The sequence below is a fragment of the Oncorhynchus keta genome, chromosome 14 (genome assembly GCF_023373465.1).
Source record: "Oncorhynchus keta strain PuntledgeMale-10-30-2019 chromosome 14, Oket_V2, whole genome shotgun sequence".
In the NCBI taxonomy this organism is placed as follows: Eukaryota; Metazoa; Chordata; class Actinopteri; order Salmoniformes; family Salmonidae; genus Oncorhynchus; species Oncorhynchus keta.
In genome coordinates this window covers 37,861,088-37,881,376 of record NC_068434.1, presented here as the reverse complement: position 1 = coordinate 37,881,376, position 20,289 = coordinate 37,861,088, and the positions used below count along the sequence as shown (strand labels likewise).

The following is a 20,289-nucleotide window of genomic DNA, read 5'->3' as shown; positions in this document are numbered from 1 at the left end:
GGGTGACATGGAGGCTCCGGATTGGAGGGCAACATGGAGGCTCCGGATTGGAGGGCGACATGGAGGCTCCGGATTGGAGGGCGACACTGGAGGCTCCGGACTGGAGGGCGACACTGGAGGCTCCGGATTGGAGGGCAACATGGAGGCTCCGGATTGGAGGGCGACATGGAGGCTCCGGATTGAAGGGCGACACTGGAGGCTCCGGACTGGAGGGCGACACTGGAGCCTCCGGACTGGAGGGCGACATGGAGGCTCCGGATTGGAGGGCGACACTGGAGGCTCCGGATTGGAGGGCGACACTGGAGCCTCCGGACTGGAGGGCGACATGGAGGCTCCGGACTGGAGGGCGACACTGGAGGCTCCGGATTGGAGGGCGACACTGGAGGCTCCGGACTGGAGGGCGACACTGGGGGCTCCGGACTGGAGGGAGACACTGGGGGCTCCGGACTGGAGGGCGACACTGGGGGCTCCGGACTGGAGGGCGACACTGGGGGCTCCGGACTGGAGGGCGACTTTGGAGGGAGGAGACGCAGAGACAGCCTGGTGCGTGGGGCTGCCACAGGGCCCACCAGGCTTGGAAGACCGATAGGAGGCCTGGTGCGTAGAGGAGGCACCGGATGAACTGGGCCGTGGAGGTGCACTGGCGGTCTCGAGCGCAGAGCTGGCACCAACCGTTCTGGCTGGATGCCCGCTTCCACCCAGCAAATGCGGGACGCTGGCACCGAGCACACCGGCCTGTGAATGCTCAGCCTCGACACAGTGTGCATCACCCCATAGCACGGGGCCTGACCAGTCACATGCTCGCCACGGTAAGCACGGGGAGTTGGCTTAGGTCTCCAACCTGACTCAGCCACACTCCCCGTGTGCCCCCCAAAAGGTCAGGGCGTGACACTATAGTTTTCTATCCTACATATTCTAAATATTCTATCCACATACTGTCCATAATTTAACAAAGGGGTTGAATACTTATTGACTCAAGACATTTCAGCTTTCCTTTTGTATTAATTAGTAAATGTTTCGAAAAACATAATTGAACATTGACATTATAGGGTATTGTGTGTAGGCCATTGACAAATCTTCAGGCTGTAACAAAACAAAATGTGGAAAAAGTCAAGGGGTATGAAGGCACTGTAAATAGTTCACCAAATAGCTAACTACCTGCATTTATGCTATCTGCATTGAACCCTTTTTGCACCAACTTTTTTGACTCATCACATATGCTGCTGCTACTGTTTACTATCTGCCACTTTATGTCTCGTTATACTGTATGTACACTAGGGGTGTCCCTGACCTCAACAAAAATACTGGTCGACATATCAATTTATTTTTTGCATTTTAGATGACTACTTCATGAAGCTGGTTGAGAGAATGCGAAGAGTGTACAAAGCTGTCATCAGGGCAAAAGGTGGCTACTTTGAAGAATCTAAAATCCATATTTTTTGGGGTTACTAGATGATTCCATATGTGTTATTTCATAGTTTGATGTCTTCACTACTTTTCTGCAATGTAGAAAATAGTCAAAGAAAGAAAAAGCAGGGAATGAGTAGGTGTGTCCAAACGTTTGACTGGTGCTGTATGTGGATGATGTATAAAGTCAGGCACATTTAACAGTCAGGCTGTTGATTATAGACCTAAATAAGTTGGGGTTTCCTCTCTCCTCACAATTCTTAGACAATTAAGGCATGTAATAGAACCATATACAATTTCTGTGGCACGTGTCTTAAGAGTGATGGCCTGTCCCATTCCCACGGCCTACACAATGGATTAGTCTCCAGGCGCGAATCAGACAGGCGTCGTGTTGCACCTTGATTAAAACAAAATGTTGTTGCTATATGCTTGACTAAAGAAATCTCGGTCGACCAACAGCTATCGACCAATCAATCGACCAGTTGACTACATGGGGTCAGCCCTAATGTACATATCTACCTCGATTATCTGGCAACCCTGCCCATTGAATTGGTGCTCCTTGTATATTGCCATGTTATCATAATTCATTTTGTTTTAATTATTACTTTCATTATTACGTGTTTTACTTATCTATTGTCTTTCTCTCTGCGTTGTTGGGAAGGGCCCGTAAGTAAGCATTTCACTGTTAGTCCACAACTGTTATTTACAAAGCACGTCGCAAATAACATTTGATTTTGACTGAATCTAAACTGGCCCACCGCCCTCTAAAGACACTAAGTTGCGATTTCCTTTATTTTAGCAGTTGCCTGTGTGTTTTCCTTGTTAGTTTCTTTCTTTTGTGTTACTTATCTGTGGGACGCAAATGCTCAACAGTAGTGGGACTAGCAGCGTTGTCGCTCCATTATAGCTCCTCCTCATCTCCTCTCACTTTTCTTCTTCAGTCAGGAACTCAACATTTGTTGTTCACAACTCCTCAAGTACAGGTGATGTGGTGGGGAAAGATAAACAGAAAAAAGCCGTACCTTGTCATCAACGTCACTCTCGCTGTCACACTGCAAGGGAAGAGGAAGGGAAAACATAAGGAATTATTCATTTTATTCCCCCACCACCAACAACCTCATAATCAGTGCAGATGTTATTTTTATGGGAGACTTCTTGTTCAGTGACAGCTTTCAACACAAATGAAGGGAGAGAAAGTGTCGCGTTTGAGAGAGTTTTCAGGGTTCTAAAGGAGTACACAATATAATACAATAACGCTATTCTTGAGTTTTCTGTGCAAATACCATAGTTTGCAAAAAGTGGGAAACAAATATCAGTATAGACTGCACGAGTTGTCGAGTGTCCATTTTGCAATCAACAAAAAAGTGTCCTTCACTCTTTTGATTAGAATATGAATTGTGCTTTCCACACATCTTCAGACCATCGTATCCTATAACCAACATTCTCCATTAGTATGTTAACATGAATGTATTTCACATTTGGTTCTAAAAAAGGGCGAAAACTTTTGAAATGCAAATGTGCAATTATGTCCACAATGTATATAACCACTTGTCTCCTGCATGGCGAGCATCCCTTTATAAGGCACAAAAGCTGATCTCTCATTTAATCTCTACTTCCATTTCTCACGTTCATTAGGTGTTAATAGTGAATAAATGCTCCTCCAGGTCGCTCCTCTCTCACTACAATGGGAAGTGAAGTTGTGGAAACAGGAGTGGACCAGTTGGTCAGACCTCCTGGACCTCACAGCGGGGGAGCCAGGGAGAAAAGAGAAAAGCTATTCACGCAAAGAGCCATAGAGAAGAGAAGAAGAGAAGGTCCCCTGAAAAACACTGCCGGCCTGGCTTCAATCTGTCAATTAAGTTTCTGTGGCAACATATTTAAGTGCCCCTCTTTATTTTGTTTAACTCCTTTTCAGAGCCCCGGCACAAAGGGAGACTTTGGGTCAAAAGAGGCACAGCGGCCCTTTGTGTTGTAGCGTGGTGGGTCCAAATGTAGAATTAAGTAACGAGTACCAATCAGCACTACAGACCGGACCTGGGTTCAAATACTAGGCGAAATCTTTCAAAAACAGTTAGCATTTGCTTTAGTCTGCCTGGAAGTGCAGGACGGGGCGGGGTTTGCACTTTTGCGACTATTCTATTTGTTCTATTGCAACTGGAAAACTCAATCAAGCCCGGCTTAAGTATTTGAAAGGATTTCAAATAGTATTTGAACCCAAGCCTGCTACAGTCCAGAGGTAAGGATGTCTCCAGAGAGCTACTCTTATGCCCTTGAATCTTCCCATTATGTGGGTGAATGGCAGAAGACTTTCTCTGACTGGGGAGAGTGGTAAAGTCAAGAGATTCTGTGGCTCAACATGATATGAATGACCGTGTGTGTGCGTTTTACATCTGTCTATATAACATCTTAAGGCCATGCTGAAGTCCTAACCTTCCATTTTGAGCCATTCTTACAGAAGAAAGGGAGTCGAAACATTTACACTGGAGGCCAGATCAATGGAAAAGAGAGAACACACTTATTAATGCATTGATTTCCTTTCTATAACTGGCCATTGTTGATAGTATTCAGAGGCAGTGAGTGAATGAGAGAGAGACTGGGAGACACACACACACACACACACACACACACACACACACACACACACACACACACACACACACACACACACACACACACACACACACACACACACACACACACACACACACACACACACACACACACACACGAGAGAAACAGAAAGAGAAAGAGAGGGTCAGACAGGAAATCAAATGGCCCTGACTTTGGAAAGCATGTTTAAATGTTCCATTGTATACAATCAGTGTGTGTGTGTGTGTGTGTGTGTGTGTGTGTGTGTGTGTGTGTGTGTGTGTGTGTGTGTGTGTGTGTGTGTGTGTGTGTGTGTGTGTGTGTGCCCATGTCTATGTGTGTGAGTTCAGGATTAGAGAAAAAAAGCCTGCTTGCTGTCTGTACCTTAATTCTCAAGGGAATGTTTGCAAACCCTAATTTCAGGGCTTTACTTGTCAAAATACATTATAGGTACATGGTATTAAAGAAACTGGAAGTGGCTTAGGCTCCCTGTCAATCAACTTCCCATTCAGCATGGGGAGTTCTCTGCAAATTGATTGTCACACATTTCTACCCAGAAGAGCCTGTTAGTGACTCAACACAACCTGTAATCAAGCAGCATTTGTCTCTCTCTCACAAGTCTTTTTTTGTTTTTAAATCACCACATAAAAAAAAACGGCAGACTTTCTCCTAGATTTGCCTGTTGACATTGCGCCTGGAAGTAAATGGGATCCTGGTTTGAGATCATACCCAGGGAACTGGGAGAAATGTGTTTTTAGTATGCACCACAACGGCTGCCTGCTGCTGCCGGGCGGCTCACACAGTGATGCTACTTCCCCCTGTTATTGGGGCCGGGCTGAAACCCCGCATGTGCGGTGGAGAGGAACAGGTGGATTCTGGCTGCAGCTGAATTCCCCAAGCACAGACCTGCAGGCTGGTCTTACTGAGGATGAGGATGAGAGCAGAGGATAAGGAAGCCACAGAGTGCTGCTGCCAGTGCACTGGAGAGGAGGAGAAGGAAAAATAATATCGAAATAGCACAGCAGGGCTCTCATCCCCCCCCTCACCAATCTCTTTAAGAGACATTTCCTGCAGCAGAGTGTAAATAGAGGACTAGAGGAAGGATGGGGTTGTCCTCAGCAGGATAGGAGTTTTAAGTCAAAAGTGAAAAAAAAGAAGAAGCATTAAACACATAGTGGGGACATGGTGGTGGCTCCTGAGGAGATGAAAGAGGTCTGTCAGGGCTGTGTTTGGTTAGCATGGGTCCAGGCTATAACTACATACTATTATAGGTCTACACTGAGTCTATGCTAGGTCTACATTGCGCCGATGTGGGAGAGGGCTACAGTGGGGGCTGCATTAGGCCAATGCCATCCTGTGCAACAGGGTTCTCTCGCTGTTCAACTGAGAAGAGATCCTCTGTGCTGTAGCAGTCAACTAGGGCCAAGCCAGGAGAGGGAACACCTCAGCCAAATGGGTAAAATGGAAAACCACAAACACACCAACCTCCCCTAACCAACAGCAGGACAGCAGGCCAGGCCAGTCAGAGGGGACGTTGTTAAAAACCGGGAGATATGTTGCTCTCAAAATTCCCTGACAGGAGCCCCAGCGGGTCCACCCTCTCATGGATATTCAAACACAACCCCCACCAAAAAAGAAAAAAATGAGAGAAGATAGAGAAAACCTGGCTACTGGTTCAGAGGCAGGCGGAGCGAGGAGCAACATCTGCACCTGACAACCGCTGCCGCAGTGAGAAGAAATCAGGGAATAGCTTCACCGGATGGCTCAGTCTCCCTTCCCTCTCCTCCCCTCCACACCTCAGACGGATGGTTTTGACATTTACACAGCTTTCAACACTTTAGGAGCGGGAGATGTATTTTGACAGAAGAGAGAAACACCAGTCCAGACTGGACCCGGGTCGGGTCTCAGTGCTCGGCTAGCCCCAAGACGACCCCATATCTCAGACCTGGAATGAGGCAACAGGGCTGAGGAGGGAGACAGGCGGCTTCAGGATTTTTTGTTCTTGCAGATTTGGTAATAGACGTGTGGGGGAAGACAATAAGTGCTACGCATCCCGGAGCACATAAAAAAAACGACTGGCCAAATTAATCACACAGTTCCACCCGTCACATTCTGGGGAGACTTGCGATAAATTTGCCTCGAAGATAGAGGGAGAAACTTTTCCGGCGACATGAATACTGGCACAGCGTCAATGTCTGTCGGGGCTGTCTGCTTGAATACTGATTGGGGCCATCCTGGCTGTGAGATATCCACAAGGATGTAAAAAAAAGAACGGAGGCTTGTGGCGCATACATTTCACTGCCAGCTTGTGCTCCAAAAATTGAACTGTGACATTATACTGAAACTATTCCTATTTGTGTCTCAGTCAAATAAAATAGTCTCAGAACTACCACCACCCACAGATATGATAAGACCTCATATTCACTATTGACAAAGCCAAAAGGCTGAGACAGTTGGGCATCTTCATGTTGTCAGAGAGAATGGCCTAAGTCCAGGCACTGTTTTCCTCAGTCCTAAACGGCCATCTTGGTTTATTATTGGAGAACGTGGTGAAAAGCACAAATTTCATACTGTGTCAGACCTCAGAAGCACTCTCTGTAGGCCTTATTGCCCATCCAGATACACAGGGATCTAATGGTAGCTTTAGCCAAGAAACAGCCACAATTTCCTCCACCTCAATTTCCCTCCTGTGGCTCCGGAGATGAGGTGTGTGATATTGGGTGTGTCCCAAATGTCACCGAAGCGGAAAATATTTTTGATACCTCAGATTGTTCTGGCAAGTCTCACATAGAAACTTAAGTGAGAGGAAGGATGCTTGACATGCTTTTTACATTAGCATGGCAAACCATTTTTTGAAGAAAATCATGATTAAAGTGGCCATTTTAGGCCCTTTTTAGACCTATACATGCCTCCTGTGAGACCTGACGATCCGTGTACCCTACATGATACAGACAACATACTGGTGTCATTGTGCTCCTTAGAGTGTGCTCCAACATATGGAATATGTTTAGATTCTGAAATACACATTTTCTAATGCATTTATCCAACATTTAAGAATATGAATATTTTATAACGACCCCTTTTTGATTTTGTTCAGTTTAAGACATTGTTTGGAAGAAATATAATCGACAAGTACATCAAATGTCCAGTGGGCTCTCTGCTAAAAGTTCTGATCAATTGTATGAGCACCACCAACACAGTGGATGGCAAATAGAATCAAAGGGAATTCCTTCTGCTGGTGATTTGCTGAATATGCTAATCCTAAAAGAGGGCTGTGATTGGTTAATGACCTAAAATGTCAATTTCTATGTCAGAAATGGGTCATTTCAATAAAAGTACCAGAGAGCCCACTCTGGAAATGTTATACGTTTGAAGAGTATATGGTTCCAGACAATATTTCTAAACAAATAAGCAAAATCAGTTAGTTTTGAGACATTCATCTAAATATTTTTCACGTGAAAATGTTTATTTCAGAATGTAGACATACTCCATATGTTAGAGCACACTATAAAGGAGTGTAATGACACCAAGGTGTTGTCTGTATCATGTACGGTTCAGGGATCACTATGCATACATCATGATTCAAAAATCTATCAATTGTGATACAAATGTAAAAAGTGTGTCCAACATCCTTGCTCTCAAGGACATTTCTAAGAATTGCCAGAACAGTCTTAGATACCAAAACACGTTTTTGCTCCCGTTGGCGTGGAATCACACAATAGGGTACCTTTTAGGAGGCAGATTTAGGCCCTGCTTGGGTACCCTGCCACTGTCGCCACTCCTAGGGCCGCAGGACCACCAACCACCAGGCAGGCCTGTTGTTAGCAGCAGCACTGGATGTTTCTATTGCACCACCGAGCATGGCACAAGGTTAAGCACTTCTTCCTACAGGACTCACACATCCATAATTCAAGGAGCCGAGGTTTCTTGCAGGCTCCTGTGTTTTCAGCCCCCTCTCAGTCTCAACACCATCCACGGGAGAAAGAGAGGGAGAAACATAATGATGAGTCATCACAGAGGCTCGGGGGTGGGAGAGGTTGAGAGATGATGCTGAGGTTATCCTGATTGTGTGACAAACAAGGGGAAAATTAGATAAATAAACCTCTCTTCTGGGCGCCAATGGAAGAGCGCACAATGCCCTGGGTTTAGTTTACTGACACCACCGAGTTCATAGTCTCTAACACTGGGCTTTGCCGTTAACGTGGCTACTAGTGTCACCACCACTTAACCTTCTTAACCTTTGAGAAGACAAAATAACAAAATTAAGCATTTCCTCATAACCCCTCCTGGCACCTGCATATGGGTCCTGCACTCTGACTTGACCAAAGACTCAGATCTATTCAGGTATTTGACCTTGCCTGGGGGCTGCACGGAAAGTCAGGGGCCTAATTTATAAACTGTGTGTACGTACATACAGTTGAAACCAGAGGTATACACACATTTAGGCTGGAGTCATTAAAACTCATCTTTCAATCACTCACACATTTCTTGTTAACAAACTATAGTTTTGGCAAGTTGGGGTTAGGACATTGTTTACAGATTATTTCACTAATAATTCACTGTATCACAATTTCAGTGGGTCAGAAGTTTACATACATTAAGTTGACTGTGCCTTTAAACAGCTTCTGATGAGCTAATTGACATCATTTGAGTCAATTGGAGGTGTACCTGCGGATGTATTTCAAGGCCTACCTTCAAAGTCAGTGCCTCTTTGCTTGATAAAAAAATCAAAAGAAATCAGCCAAGACCTCAGAAAAAGTATTGTAGACCTCCACAAGTCTGGTTCATCCTTGGGAGCAATTTCCAAACGCCTGAAGGTACCACGTTCATCTGTACAAACAATAGTACGCAAGTATAAACACCATGGGACCACGCAGCCATCATACGCTCAGGAAGGAGCGTCTCCTAGAGAAGAACGTACTTTGGTGCGAAAAGTGCAAATAAATCCCAGAACAACAGCAAAGGACCTTGTGAAGATGCTGGAGGAAACAGGCATAAAAGTATCAATATCTACAGTCAAACAAGTCCTTTATCGTCATAACCTGAAAGGCCGCTTAGGAAGGAAGAAGCCACTGCTACAAAACAGCCATAAAAAAGCCAGATTACGGTTTGCAACTGCAAGTGGGAACAAAGATCATACTTTTTGGAGAAATGTCCTCTGGTCTGATGAAACAAAAATAGAACTGTTTGGCCATAATGACCATTGATATGTTTGGAGGGAAAGGGGGAGGCTTACAAACCGAAGAACACCATCCCAACTGTGAAGCACAGGGGTGGCAGCATCATGTTGTTGGGGTGCTTTGCTGCAAGAAGGGCTGCAAGAAGGACTGGTGCACTTCACAAAATAGATGGCTTCATGAGGTAGGAAAATTATGTGGATATATTGAAGCAACATTTCAAGACATCAGTCAGGAAGTTAAAGCTTGGTCGCAAATGGGTCTTCCAAATGGACAATGACCCCAAGCATACTTCCAAAGTTGTGGAAAAATGGCTTAAGGACAAAAAGTCAAGGTATTGGAGTGGCCATCACAAAGCCCTGACCTCAATCCTATAGAAAATTTGTGGGCAGAACTGAAAAAGCATGTGCGAGCAAGGAGGCCTACAAACCTGACTCAGTTACACCAGCTCTGTCAGGAGGATTGGGCTAAAATTCACCCAACTTATTGTGGGAAACTTGTGGAAGGCTACCCGAAATGTTTGACGTAAGTTAACTTCTTCGATATAGGGGTCGCTCTTTTAATTTTTGGATAAAAAAACGTTCCCGTTTTAAACAAGATATTTTGTCATGAAAAGATGCTCGCCTATGCATATAATTGACAGCTTTGGAAAGAAAACACTCTGACGTTTCCAAAACTGCAAAGATATTATCTGTGAGTGCCACAGATCTGATGCTACAGGCGAAACCAAGATGAAATTTCAAACAGAAAATGCCCCAGATTTTGGAGGCGCTGTGTTCCAATGTCTCCTTATATGGCTGTGAATGCGCAAGGAATGAGCCTACACTTTCTGTCGTTTCCCCAAGGTGTCTGCAGCATTGTGACGTATTTGTAGGCATATCATTGGAAGATTGACCATAAGAGACTACATTTACCAGGTGCTCGCTTGGTGTCCTCCGTTGCAATTATTGCGTAATCTCCAGCTGCGTGCATTTTTCCATTTGCTTCAGAGGAGAAACCCAACTGCCACGAATGACTTATCATCGAATAGATATGTGAAAAACACCTTGAGGATTGATTCTAAACAACGTTTGCCATGTTTCTGTCGATATTATGGAGTTAATTTGGAAAAAAGTTTGGCGTTGTAATGACTGAATTTTCGTTTTTTTTTTCTTAGCCAAACGTGATGAACAAAACGGACCGATTTCTCCTACACAAATAATATTTTTGGAAAAACTGAACATTTGCTATCAAACTGAAGTCTCCTCATTGAAAGCATCCGGAGCTCTTCAAAGGTGAATTATTTTATTTGAATGCTTTTCTTGTTTTTGTGAAAATGTTGCCTGCTGAATGCTAGGCTTAATGTTATGCTAGCTATCAATACTCTTACACAAATGCTTGTGTAGCTATGGTTGAAAAGCATATTTTGAAAATCTGAGATGACAGTGTTGTTAACAAAAGGCTAAGCTTGTGAGCCAATATATTTATTTCATTTCATTTGCGATTTTCATGAATAGTTAACGTTGCGTTATGCTAATGAGCTTGAGGCTATGATTACGCTCCCGGATACGGGATTGCTCGACGCAAGAAGTTAAACAATTTAATGGCAATGCTACCAAATAATAATTAAGTGTATGTAAACGTCTGACTCACTGGGAATGTGCTGAAAGAAATAAAATAATAAATAAAATAAATAAAATTAAAAAAAATCATTCTCTCTACTATTATTCTGACATATCACATTCTTAAAATAAAGTGGTGATCCTAACTGACATAAGGCAGGGGATTTTTACTCGGATTAAATGTCAGGAAAACTGAGTTTAAATGTATTTGGCTGAGGTGTATGTCCAATTCAGATTTCAACTGTATATACCCCAAAATGTATGTGCACAATTTTTCACGCAAAAGTTGGCATTTATAATAATTTTACTTGACTTGAGAATGTGCTCACCTCCCCGTAATCTTTGAACCATGCGTACGCACACCTGCTAGTGGTTAAAATATTGCATTGCCAGCTGGAAAGTAGGTCAAAGTATTTGGTGCAAATCGGGAATATGATGAAAAGCTTATTCAGAAAAAAACAAAAAACAAGAAAACATATTAGCAAGAATGCAGCCATTTGCCGATTGTGAGAAGAGGGAAAATCTGTGTTTTATTTTTAGAATAAAAAATAATTAGACAGGAATCCTTTTCCTGTTTATTTTATTTTCATAACCATTGCAACATAAATTCCTCACCTTTTCTGGCCGTAAATAGATACAGGAGACTATATGTATTTCATGTTTTGCAATATCATCGGCAGCGCGGTTTATAATACAGGTATACAGTTGCATTTAACATCTGAACAGTCGATCTTTTACATTGAAGTAGGCCTTAGTAAGCTACTGTAAGTAGTGTAATTGACAGTCCATTATCCAGATACAGAATAAATGACCGCTAGAGATTAAAACATTCTACCAACAGAGTAAATAGACTGGTAGCCTGTGTAAAATATTTGACAGTATGAGTAGGCTACAGTATTGGTGTGTGATAGGAGCGTGACATCATTGCCTATTTAATCTCAGAGCCTATACCAAGGCAGGGCATAGAAACCCAATAATCTATTGATAAACTAAATATTGAACAACAATTTGTCTTTTGCGTGCTGTGGCTTAATGCCAATAGTTACAAATTATACAGCGAATAAAGGGCATTATTGTCACCATAAAAGGTGAACTGAGGGTGTCTTCCCGGCAGAGTTTCAATGCTCGTTAACGGGCGCCGTTTTATGACAGGTCTGACTTAGAACAGGAAACAGGAAACTGTGTATGCCGTTGCGCCAACTTTCTAAATGTCAATCGTTTGGAAACGCGCAGTCTTTTCAGAATCGGTGCACGCAGATTATTTTTTGGGAAATTTACGCAACGGTTATAAATGAGGCCCCAAGTGATTACCAGGGGTCAGACCCAGGGCTGGGGATTAGGGATGTATTGATCCAGCTGAAGATGGACGCTCGGAGTGAAAAGTGCCCACGGGCGGAAATGATATCGACCACAAGAAGAAAAGGCCCCGGCTCTGATGTAAACCCATGTTTGAGCTGGGGACCTCTGAGATGGCTGTACAAACAGAGAGCTGGGGACCTCTGAGATGGCTGTACAAACAGAGAGCTGGGGACCTCTGAGATGGCTGTACAAACAGAGAGCTGGGGACCTCTGAGATGGCTGTACAAACAGAGAGCTGGGGACCTCTGAGATGGCTGTACAAACAGAGAGCTGGGGACCTCTGAGATGGCTGTACAAACAGAGAGCTGGGAACCTCTGAGATGGCTGTACAAACAGAGAGCTGGGGACCTCTGAGATGGCTGTACAAACAGAGAGCTGGGGACCTCTGAGATGGCTGTACAAACAGAGAGCTGGGGACCTCTGAGATGGCTGTACAAACAGAGAGCTGGGGACCTCTGAGATGGCTGTACAAACAGAGAGCTGGGGACCTCTGAGATGGCTGTACAAACAGAGAGCTGGGGACCTCTGAGATGGCTGTACAAACAGAGAGCTGGGGACCTCTGAGATGGCTGTACAAACAGAGAGCTGGGGACCTCTGAGATGGCTGTACAAACAGAGAGCTGGGGACCTCTGAGATGGCTGTACAAACAGAGAGCTGGGGACCTCTGAGATGGCTGTACAAACAGAGAGCTGGGGACCTCTGAGATGGCTGTACAAACAGAGAGCTGGGGACCTCTGAGATGGCTGTACAAACAGAGAGCTGGGGACCTCTGAGATGGCTGTACAAACAGAGAGCTGGGGACCTCTGAGATGGCTGTACAAACAGAGAGCTGGGGACCTCTGAGATGGCTGTACAAACAGAGAGCTGGGGACCTCTGAGATGGCTGTACAAACAGAGAGCTGGGGACCTCTGAGATGGCTGTACAAACAGAGAGCTGGGGACCTCTGAGATGGCTGTACAAACAGAGAGCTGGGGACCTCTGAGATGGCTGTACAAACAGAGAGCTGGGGACCTCTGAGATGGCTGTACAAACAGAGAGCTGGGGACCTCTGAGATGGCTGTACAAACAGAGAGCTGGGGACCTCTGAGATGGCTGTACAAACAGAGAGCTGAGTTGAGAGCGAGAGAGAGAGAGAAGCATAGCGAGACAGGGGCTGAGAGCAGCTCTTTACATTAGACAGACACCAAGGTTCGTTCCCTGGGAGGAGCTGAGGAGCTGACACACTTCAGGGAGCTGAATAACAGAGCATGTAAATCAACCAGAGTGATGAAAGATATCGGCCTGACCCCCGACACTGCCAGGCCAAGCCAAGCCAAGCACGGCTTTACAAAACCCAGATCCCGTGCAAACAGCCTCCTTCAGGGACAGCCAGCCCAGCCCAGCGTTTCACTTCACTTCCAGAGCAGTGTTGAGCATGTGGTCAGAAGACAGGCAGGAGGGAGTGAAACAGAGGGGGAGATTCCCCCCTTTTAAATTAAAAGACTGCCTTCCCACTGGGCACACGCTGGTTGAATCAATGTTGTTTCCACGTCATTTCAATGAAATTATGTTGAACCAACGTGGAATAGACATTGAATTGACGTCTGTTCCCAGTGGTTTGTTCCTTCCAACTTGAAATCCCTCAGCCTTTGCTTTCAGCACTCGCTAGAGGAGGGGGGCTGGAGGGGTGTTGGCGGTCTCTCACAGTTGTCTGGCAGGGAGAGGAGCAGACTCTAATGGGACTGATAGGAGAGAGATTGGGGAGCATTTATTCATGAGGAAAAAAAACAAGCTGCCAAAAAGCCAGCAGAAAAGGGATTGGGAATCCACAATGGTATTATGAATACGCAACAGCCCTAGGAGAGAGAAAAGAAATGGAAGCGCTAGGGGAGTACGAGAGAATTGGACAGAGAAAGAAGGGGGAAATAGAGAGAGAGAGAGAGAGAGAGAGGGGGAGGTGAGATAGAGAAAGAGAAAAATACTGATTTACAGCGTCCATTTTAGCAGCTCATCTTACATATAGCGCCCATTGGCTTTCTGTTTTCTCCCCTGACCCTCTCCTCTCTCTCCTTCGCTGCTTCCAGATAACTCCTCAACCACCTCCCTGTCAGAGACACACACCCACCCACACACATAACCCCTGTTTTAACACGGCTCCTGGCCCCCACCGCAGAGCAGAGCTGTAGTAGCAGCAGACGGCAGGCACTGGACATTGTAAATTTAAGTCGGGTGTAGGAGAAATTAGCAGAGGAAGGAAGGAAATGGGATGTTGACTTGAACTGGCCCTGAGGGCAGCTGAGAGTCTCCCTTCTCAGCTCGGCTCCGCTGGCTACCTGACAGTTTGATGGAGTGAGTGGAGGCTTCCCTGAGGCCCGTCTCTCACACTGATGTAGCTCAGTGAGGAACAGATTGAGCCTCCGGGCATTGCTCTACACAGTTACTCTCTCTCTCTCTCTCTCTCTCTCTCTCTCTCGGAGAGAAAGGGGGAGGGAGACACAGACATGCAATACATACACACACCGCATACATACTCCCCCTTCCCTGTATCTCTCCCTCCCTTGGACAGCGTTGTGATTAGCACTAGAGATGCTGTTAACGGAGTTCCAGCATACGCACAGGGGGAGAGAGAGAGGTCGGGAGGGAGTGAGAAAGAGATAAATAAATAGGAGCTAGGGAGAGAGAGGGGGGGAGTCAGGGGCTGTGAGGGAGCAGACAATGAAAAGAGTCTTGCGGCAGCCCACTGTGCTCTGGTCAAGAGAAGCATGTGCCGCCGGGGGGCTCTACTGCTAATTTCAGGGGGCAGCCAAGCGCTTCACGCTAGACTTGTCATTCGGCCAGAGGGGCATTCATGCTGGGTGACAGCAATTGCGAAAGCAGTCCATTCTACCCCCTCCCTCCCTTCCCTCTCGCCTCCCACCCTCTTTTCTCCTCTGCAATGATCAAAAACTGTCATAGGCAGGCTAAAGAATTACAAATGAGTGTCCTGTGGCACTGGCTGGGACTGGATTCAACTCTCCCTCTCTTCTCTCCTCCCTCTCTCCTCAGATAGCCAGGACAGTGCATCTCATCTCCAACCCCCTGTCTGTCTGCAGGCTTTTGTACTGCAGCTTGCTCAACAACCAGTTATCACCGCATTAATCTACAACAAAACAACAGGGTTAATCCCAATCACAAATCTAATAGAAATACAAAATGTGAGCTCCTGTCCTGGGATGAGCAGAGAACAGCAGCTCCCACACTAACACTGCATCCTAAATGACACCCTATTCCCTAGAAAGTGCACTAGTTTTGACCATAGTGCGCTGGGACGCACACACACTAAGGCCACATCTCTCCCCTGTTACATGCTCTGTCTGTCTGTCTGTCTGTCTGTCTGTCTGTCTGTCTGTCTGTCTGTCTGTCTGTCTGTCTGTCTGTCTGTCTGTCTGTCTGTCTGTCGTAGAGATGAAACTGCTGGCCAACAGATTTAATCAGTGACATCGACTTCCAGAGGATTTGGCTTGCCCTTGGGTTACCTCTGAACTTGGATAGAAAAGAAGAACAAAGTCATTGGAAATCATTAGGGGGTAGTGTAAGGAAGACAGAGCAGAAGTCTGGTCTTCGCTGTGGTGCAAAACAAACTTTCCTCACCCTTGACTGTGGTGCTCATCAGGAAGACTAGGCTACTGTTTAGAAAATAAAAGATCAGGCACTTGTTTTCCACGGCACTACTGACAGCTATGGAAAGACTGAATAGCACTGCTGGAGGGAGGGAGGGAGAGAGAGAGAGAGAGAGAGAGAGAGAGAGAGAGAGAGAGAGAGAGAGAGAGAGAGAGAGAGAGAGAGAGAGAGAGAGAGAGAGAGAGAGAGAGAGAGAGAGAGAGAGAGAGAGAGAGATGTTAACAGTTGGTTCTATCCTCCTTTTATAAAGCAGTGTCTGCCTCAAATATGTCAACTGAGAGAGAGAGAGAAAGATGGGGGAGAGGAAATAGACAGAAGCAAGAGGGATGAAAGGAGGAGGGTGAGAGATATAGTCGGTAATGAAGGGTTGGAGGGGTGGGGGTTGAATTAACCTGAGAGCAAGAAGGAAACACTGTTATCTTTCCAAACAAGCTATCACGAGAGATGGAGTAGGGAAGAGAGAGGGAGAAGGGAAGAGAGGGATGGAGCAGGGAAGAGAGGTGGAGAAGGGAGGAGAGAGATGGAGCAGGGAAGAGAGAGGGAGAAGGGAAGAGAGATGGAGAAGGGAAGAGAGGGATGGAGTAGGGAAGAGAGGGATGGAGCAGGGAAGAGAGGGATGGAGCAGGGAAGAGAGAGGGAGAAGGGAAGAGATGGAGAAGGGAAGAGAGAGGGAGAAGGGAAGAGAGAGGGAGAAGGGAAGAGAGAGGGAGAAGGGAAGAGAGGGATGGAGCAGGGAAGAGAGAGGGAGAACGGAAGAGATGGAGAAGGGAAGAGAGAGGGAGAAGGGAAGAGAGAGGGAGAAGGGAAGAGAGGGATGGAGCAGGGAAGAGAGAGGGAGAAGGGAAGAGAGGGATGGAGTAGGGAAGAGAGGTGGAGAAGGGAAGAGAGGGATGGAGTAGGGAAGAGAGATGGAGAAGGGAAGAGAGGGATGGAGTAGGGAAGAGAGGTGGAGAAGGGAAGAGAGGGATGGAGCAGGGAAGAGAGAGGGAGAAGGGAAGAGAGAGGGAGAAGGGAAGAGAGAGATGGAGCAGGGAAGAGAGAGGGAGAAGGGAAGAGAGAGATGGAGCAGGGAAGAGAGAGGGAGAAGGGAAGAGAGATGGAGAAGGGAAGAGAGGGATGGAGTAGGGAAGAGAGGGATGGAGTAGGGAAGAGAGAGGGAGAAGGGAAGAGAGGGATGGAGAAGGGAAGAGAGATGGAGAAGGAAAGAGAGATGGAGAAGGGAAGAGAGATGGAGAAGGGAAGAGAGGGATGGAGTAGGGAAGAGAGATGGAGAAGGGAAGAGAGGGATGGAGAAGGGAAGAGAGGGATGGAGAAGGGAAGAGAGAGATGGAGCAGAAGGAAGAGAGAGATGGAAGGGAGAGAGAGATGGAGAAGGGAAGAGAGAGATGGAGAAGGGAAGAGAGAGATGGAGAAGGGAAGAGAGGGATGGAGAAGGGAAGGAGGGATGGAGAAGGGAGAGAGATGGGAGAAGGGAGAAGAGATGGAGAAGGGAAGAGAGAGGAGAAGGGAAGAGAGATGGAGAAAGGAAGAGAGAGATGGAGGGAGGAAGAAGATGAGAGGGAAGAAGAGAGAGGATGGAGAAGGGAAGAGAGATGGAGAGAAGGGAAGGGAGAGAGGATGGAAGGGAAGAGAGATGGAGAAGGGAAGAGAGATGGAGAAGGGAAGAGAGGGATGGAGTAGGGAAGAGAGATGGAGAAGGGAAGAGAGGATGGAGAAGGGAAGAGAGATGGAGAAGGGAAAGAGAGATGGAGAAGGGAAGAGAGGGATGGAGCAGGGGAGAGAGATGGAGAAGGGAAGAGAGAGATGGAGAAGGAAGAGAGATGGAGGGAAGGAGAGATGGAGAAGGGAGAGAGAGAGATGGAGAAGGGAAGAGAGAGATGGAGAAGGGAAGAGAGAGAGAAGGGAAGAGAGAGAGATGGAGAAGGAAGAGAGAGAGATGGAGAAGGGAAGAGAGATGGAGAAGGGAAGAGAGATGGAGAAGGAAGAGAGATGGAGAAGGGAAGAGAGGATGGAGAAGGGAAGAGAGATGGAGAAGGGAAAGAGAGATGGAGAAGGGAAGAGAAGGGAAGAGAGGATGGAGAAGGAAGAGAGAGATGGAGAAGGGAAAGAGAGATGGAGAAGGAAAGAGAGATGTAGAAGGGAAGAGAGAGATGGAGAAGGGAAGAGAGAGATGGAGAAGGAAGAAGAGAGATGGAGAAGGGAAGAGAGAGATGGAGAAGGGAAGAGAGATGGAGAATGGAAGAGAGAGAGATGGAGAAGGAAGAGAGAGATGGAGAAGGGAAGAGAGAGATGGAGAAGGAAAGAGAGATGGAGAAGGAAGAGAGAGATGGAGAAGGGAAGAGAGATGGAGAAGGAAGAGAGAGATGGAGAAGGAAGGAGATGGAGAAGGAAGAGAGAGATGGAGAAGGGAAGAGAGATGGAGAAGGGAAGAGATGGAGAAGGGAAGAGAGAGATGGAGAAGGAGAGAGAGATGGGAGAAGGGAAGAGAGAGATGGAGAAGGGAAGAGATGGAGAAGGGAAGAGAGAGATGGAGAAGGAAGAGAGATGGAGAAGGGAAGAGAGAGATGGAGAAGGGAAGAGAGATGGAGAAGGGAAGAGAGATGGAGAAGGAAGAGAGATGAGAAGGGAAGAGAGAGATGGAGAAGGGAAGAGAGATGGAGAAGGGAAGAGAGAGAGAAGGGAAGAGAGATGGAGAATGGAGAAGGGAGAGAGATGGAGAATGGGAAGGGAAGAGAGATGGAGAAGGGAAGAGAGAGATGGAGAAGGGAAGAGAGAGATGGAGAAGGGAAGAGAGAAGAAGGGAAGAGAGAGATGGAGAAGGGAAGAGAGAGATGGAGAAGAAGGAGAAGAGAGATGGAGAAGGGAAGAGAGATGGAGAAGGGAGAGAGATGGAGAAGGGAGAGAGATGGAGAAGGGAAGAGAGAGATGGAGAAGGGAAAGAGAGATGGAGAAGGGAAGGGAAGAGAGATGGAGAAGGGAAGAGAGATGGAGAAGGGAAGAGAGATGGAGAAAGGAAGAAGAGAGATGGAGAAGGGAAGAGAGATGGAGAAGGGAAGAGAGAGATGGAGAAGGGAAGAGAGATGGAGAATGGAGAAGGGAAGAGAGATGGAGAAGGGAAGGAGAGAGAAGAAGAGAGATGGAGAAGAGGAAGGAGAGAGATGGAGAAGGGAAGAGAGATGGAGAAGGGAAGAGAGAGATGGAGAAGGGAAGAGAGAGATGGAGAAGGGAAGAGAGATGGAGAAGGGAAGAGAGATGGAGAAGGGAAGAGAGATGGAGAAGGGAAGAGAGATGGAGAAGGGAAGAGAGATGGAGAAGGGAGAGAGATGGAGAAGGGAAGAGAGATGGAGAAGGGAAGAGAGAGATGGAGAAGGGAAGAGAGATGGAGAAGGGAAGAGAGATGGAGAAGGGAAGAGAGAGATGGAGAAGGGAAGAGAGATGGAGAAGGGAAGAGAGAGATGAGAGATGGAGAAGGGAAGAGAGATGGAGAAGGGAAGAGAGAGATGGAGAAGGGAAGAGAGATGGAGAAGGAAGAGAGAGATGGAGAAGGGAAGAGAGAGATGGAGAAGGGAAGAGAGAGATGGAGAAGGGAAGAGAGATGGAGAAGGGAAGAGAGATGGAGAAGGGAAGAGAGATGGGAGGAAGAGAGAGATGGAGAATGGGAAGAGAGAGATGGAGAAGGGAAGAGATGGAGAAGGGAAGAGAGATGGAGAAGAAGGAAGAGAGAATGGAGAAGGGAAGAGAGAGATGGAGAAGAAGAGATGAGATGGAGAAGGAAGAGAGATGGAGAAGGGAAGAGAGAGATGGAGAAGGGAAGAGAGGGATGGAGAAGGGAAAGAGAGATGGAGAAGGGAAGAGAGATGGGAAGGGAAGAGAGATGGAGAAGAAGGAAGAGAGAGATGGAGAAGGGAAGAGAGATGGAGAGATGGAGGAGAGAGATGGAGAAGGGAAGAGATGGAGAAGGGATGGGAAAGAGAGATGGAGAAGGGAAGAGAGATGGAGAAGGGAAGAGAGATGGAGAAGGGAAGAGAGAGATGGAGAAGGGAAGAGAGATGGAGAAGGGAAGAGAGAGATGGAGAAGGGAAGAGAGATGGAGAAGGGAAGAGAGATGTAGAAGGGAAGAGAGAGAGGGAGAAGGGAAGAGAGATGGAGAAGGGAAGAGAGATGGAGAAGGGAAGAGAGATGGAGAAGGGAAGAGAGAGATGGAGAAGGGAAGAGAGATGGAGAAGGGGAGAGAGATGGAGAAGGGAAGAGAGATGGAGAAGGGAAGAGAGATGGAGAAGGGAAGAGAGATGGAGAAGGGAAGAGAGAGATGGAGAAGGGAAGAGAGAGATGGAGAAGGGAAGAGAGATGGAGAAGGGAAGAGAGAGATGGAGAAGGGAAGAGAGAGATGGAGAAGGGAAGAGAGAGATGGAGAAGGGAAGAGAGATGGAGAAGGGAAGAGAGATGGAGAAGGGAAGAGAGAGATGGAGAAGGGAAGAGAGAGATGGAGAAGGGAAGAGAGATGGAGAAGGGAAG

General features: G+C 46.6%; 1 protein-coding gene across 8 annotated transcripts in view; it reads right to left on the bottom strand.

The window, feature by feature from the left end:
• Window positions 1-20,289, bottom strand: part of LOC118394081 (autism susceptibility gene 2 protein-like) — a 419,650-nt gene that overhangs the window by 148,339 nt on the left and 251,022 nt on the right. For all 8 annotated transcript variants that reach the window (XM_052461709.1, XM_052461708.1, XM_052461714.1 and 5 more), the window contains one exon: window positions 2,430-2,459. In XM_052461709.1, coding sequence (XP_052317669.1) covers window positions 2,430-2,459 — 30 coding nt within the window. The remainder of the gene's footprint in view (window positions 1-2,429; window positions 2,460-20,289) is intronic.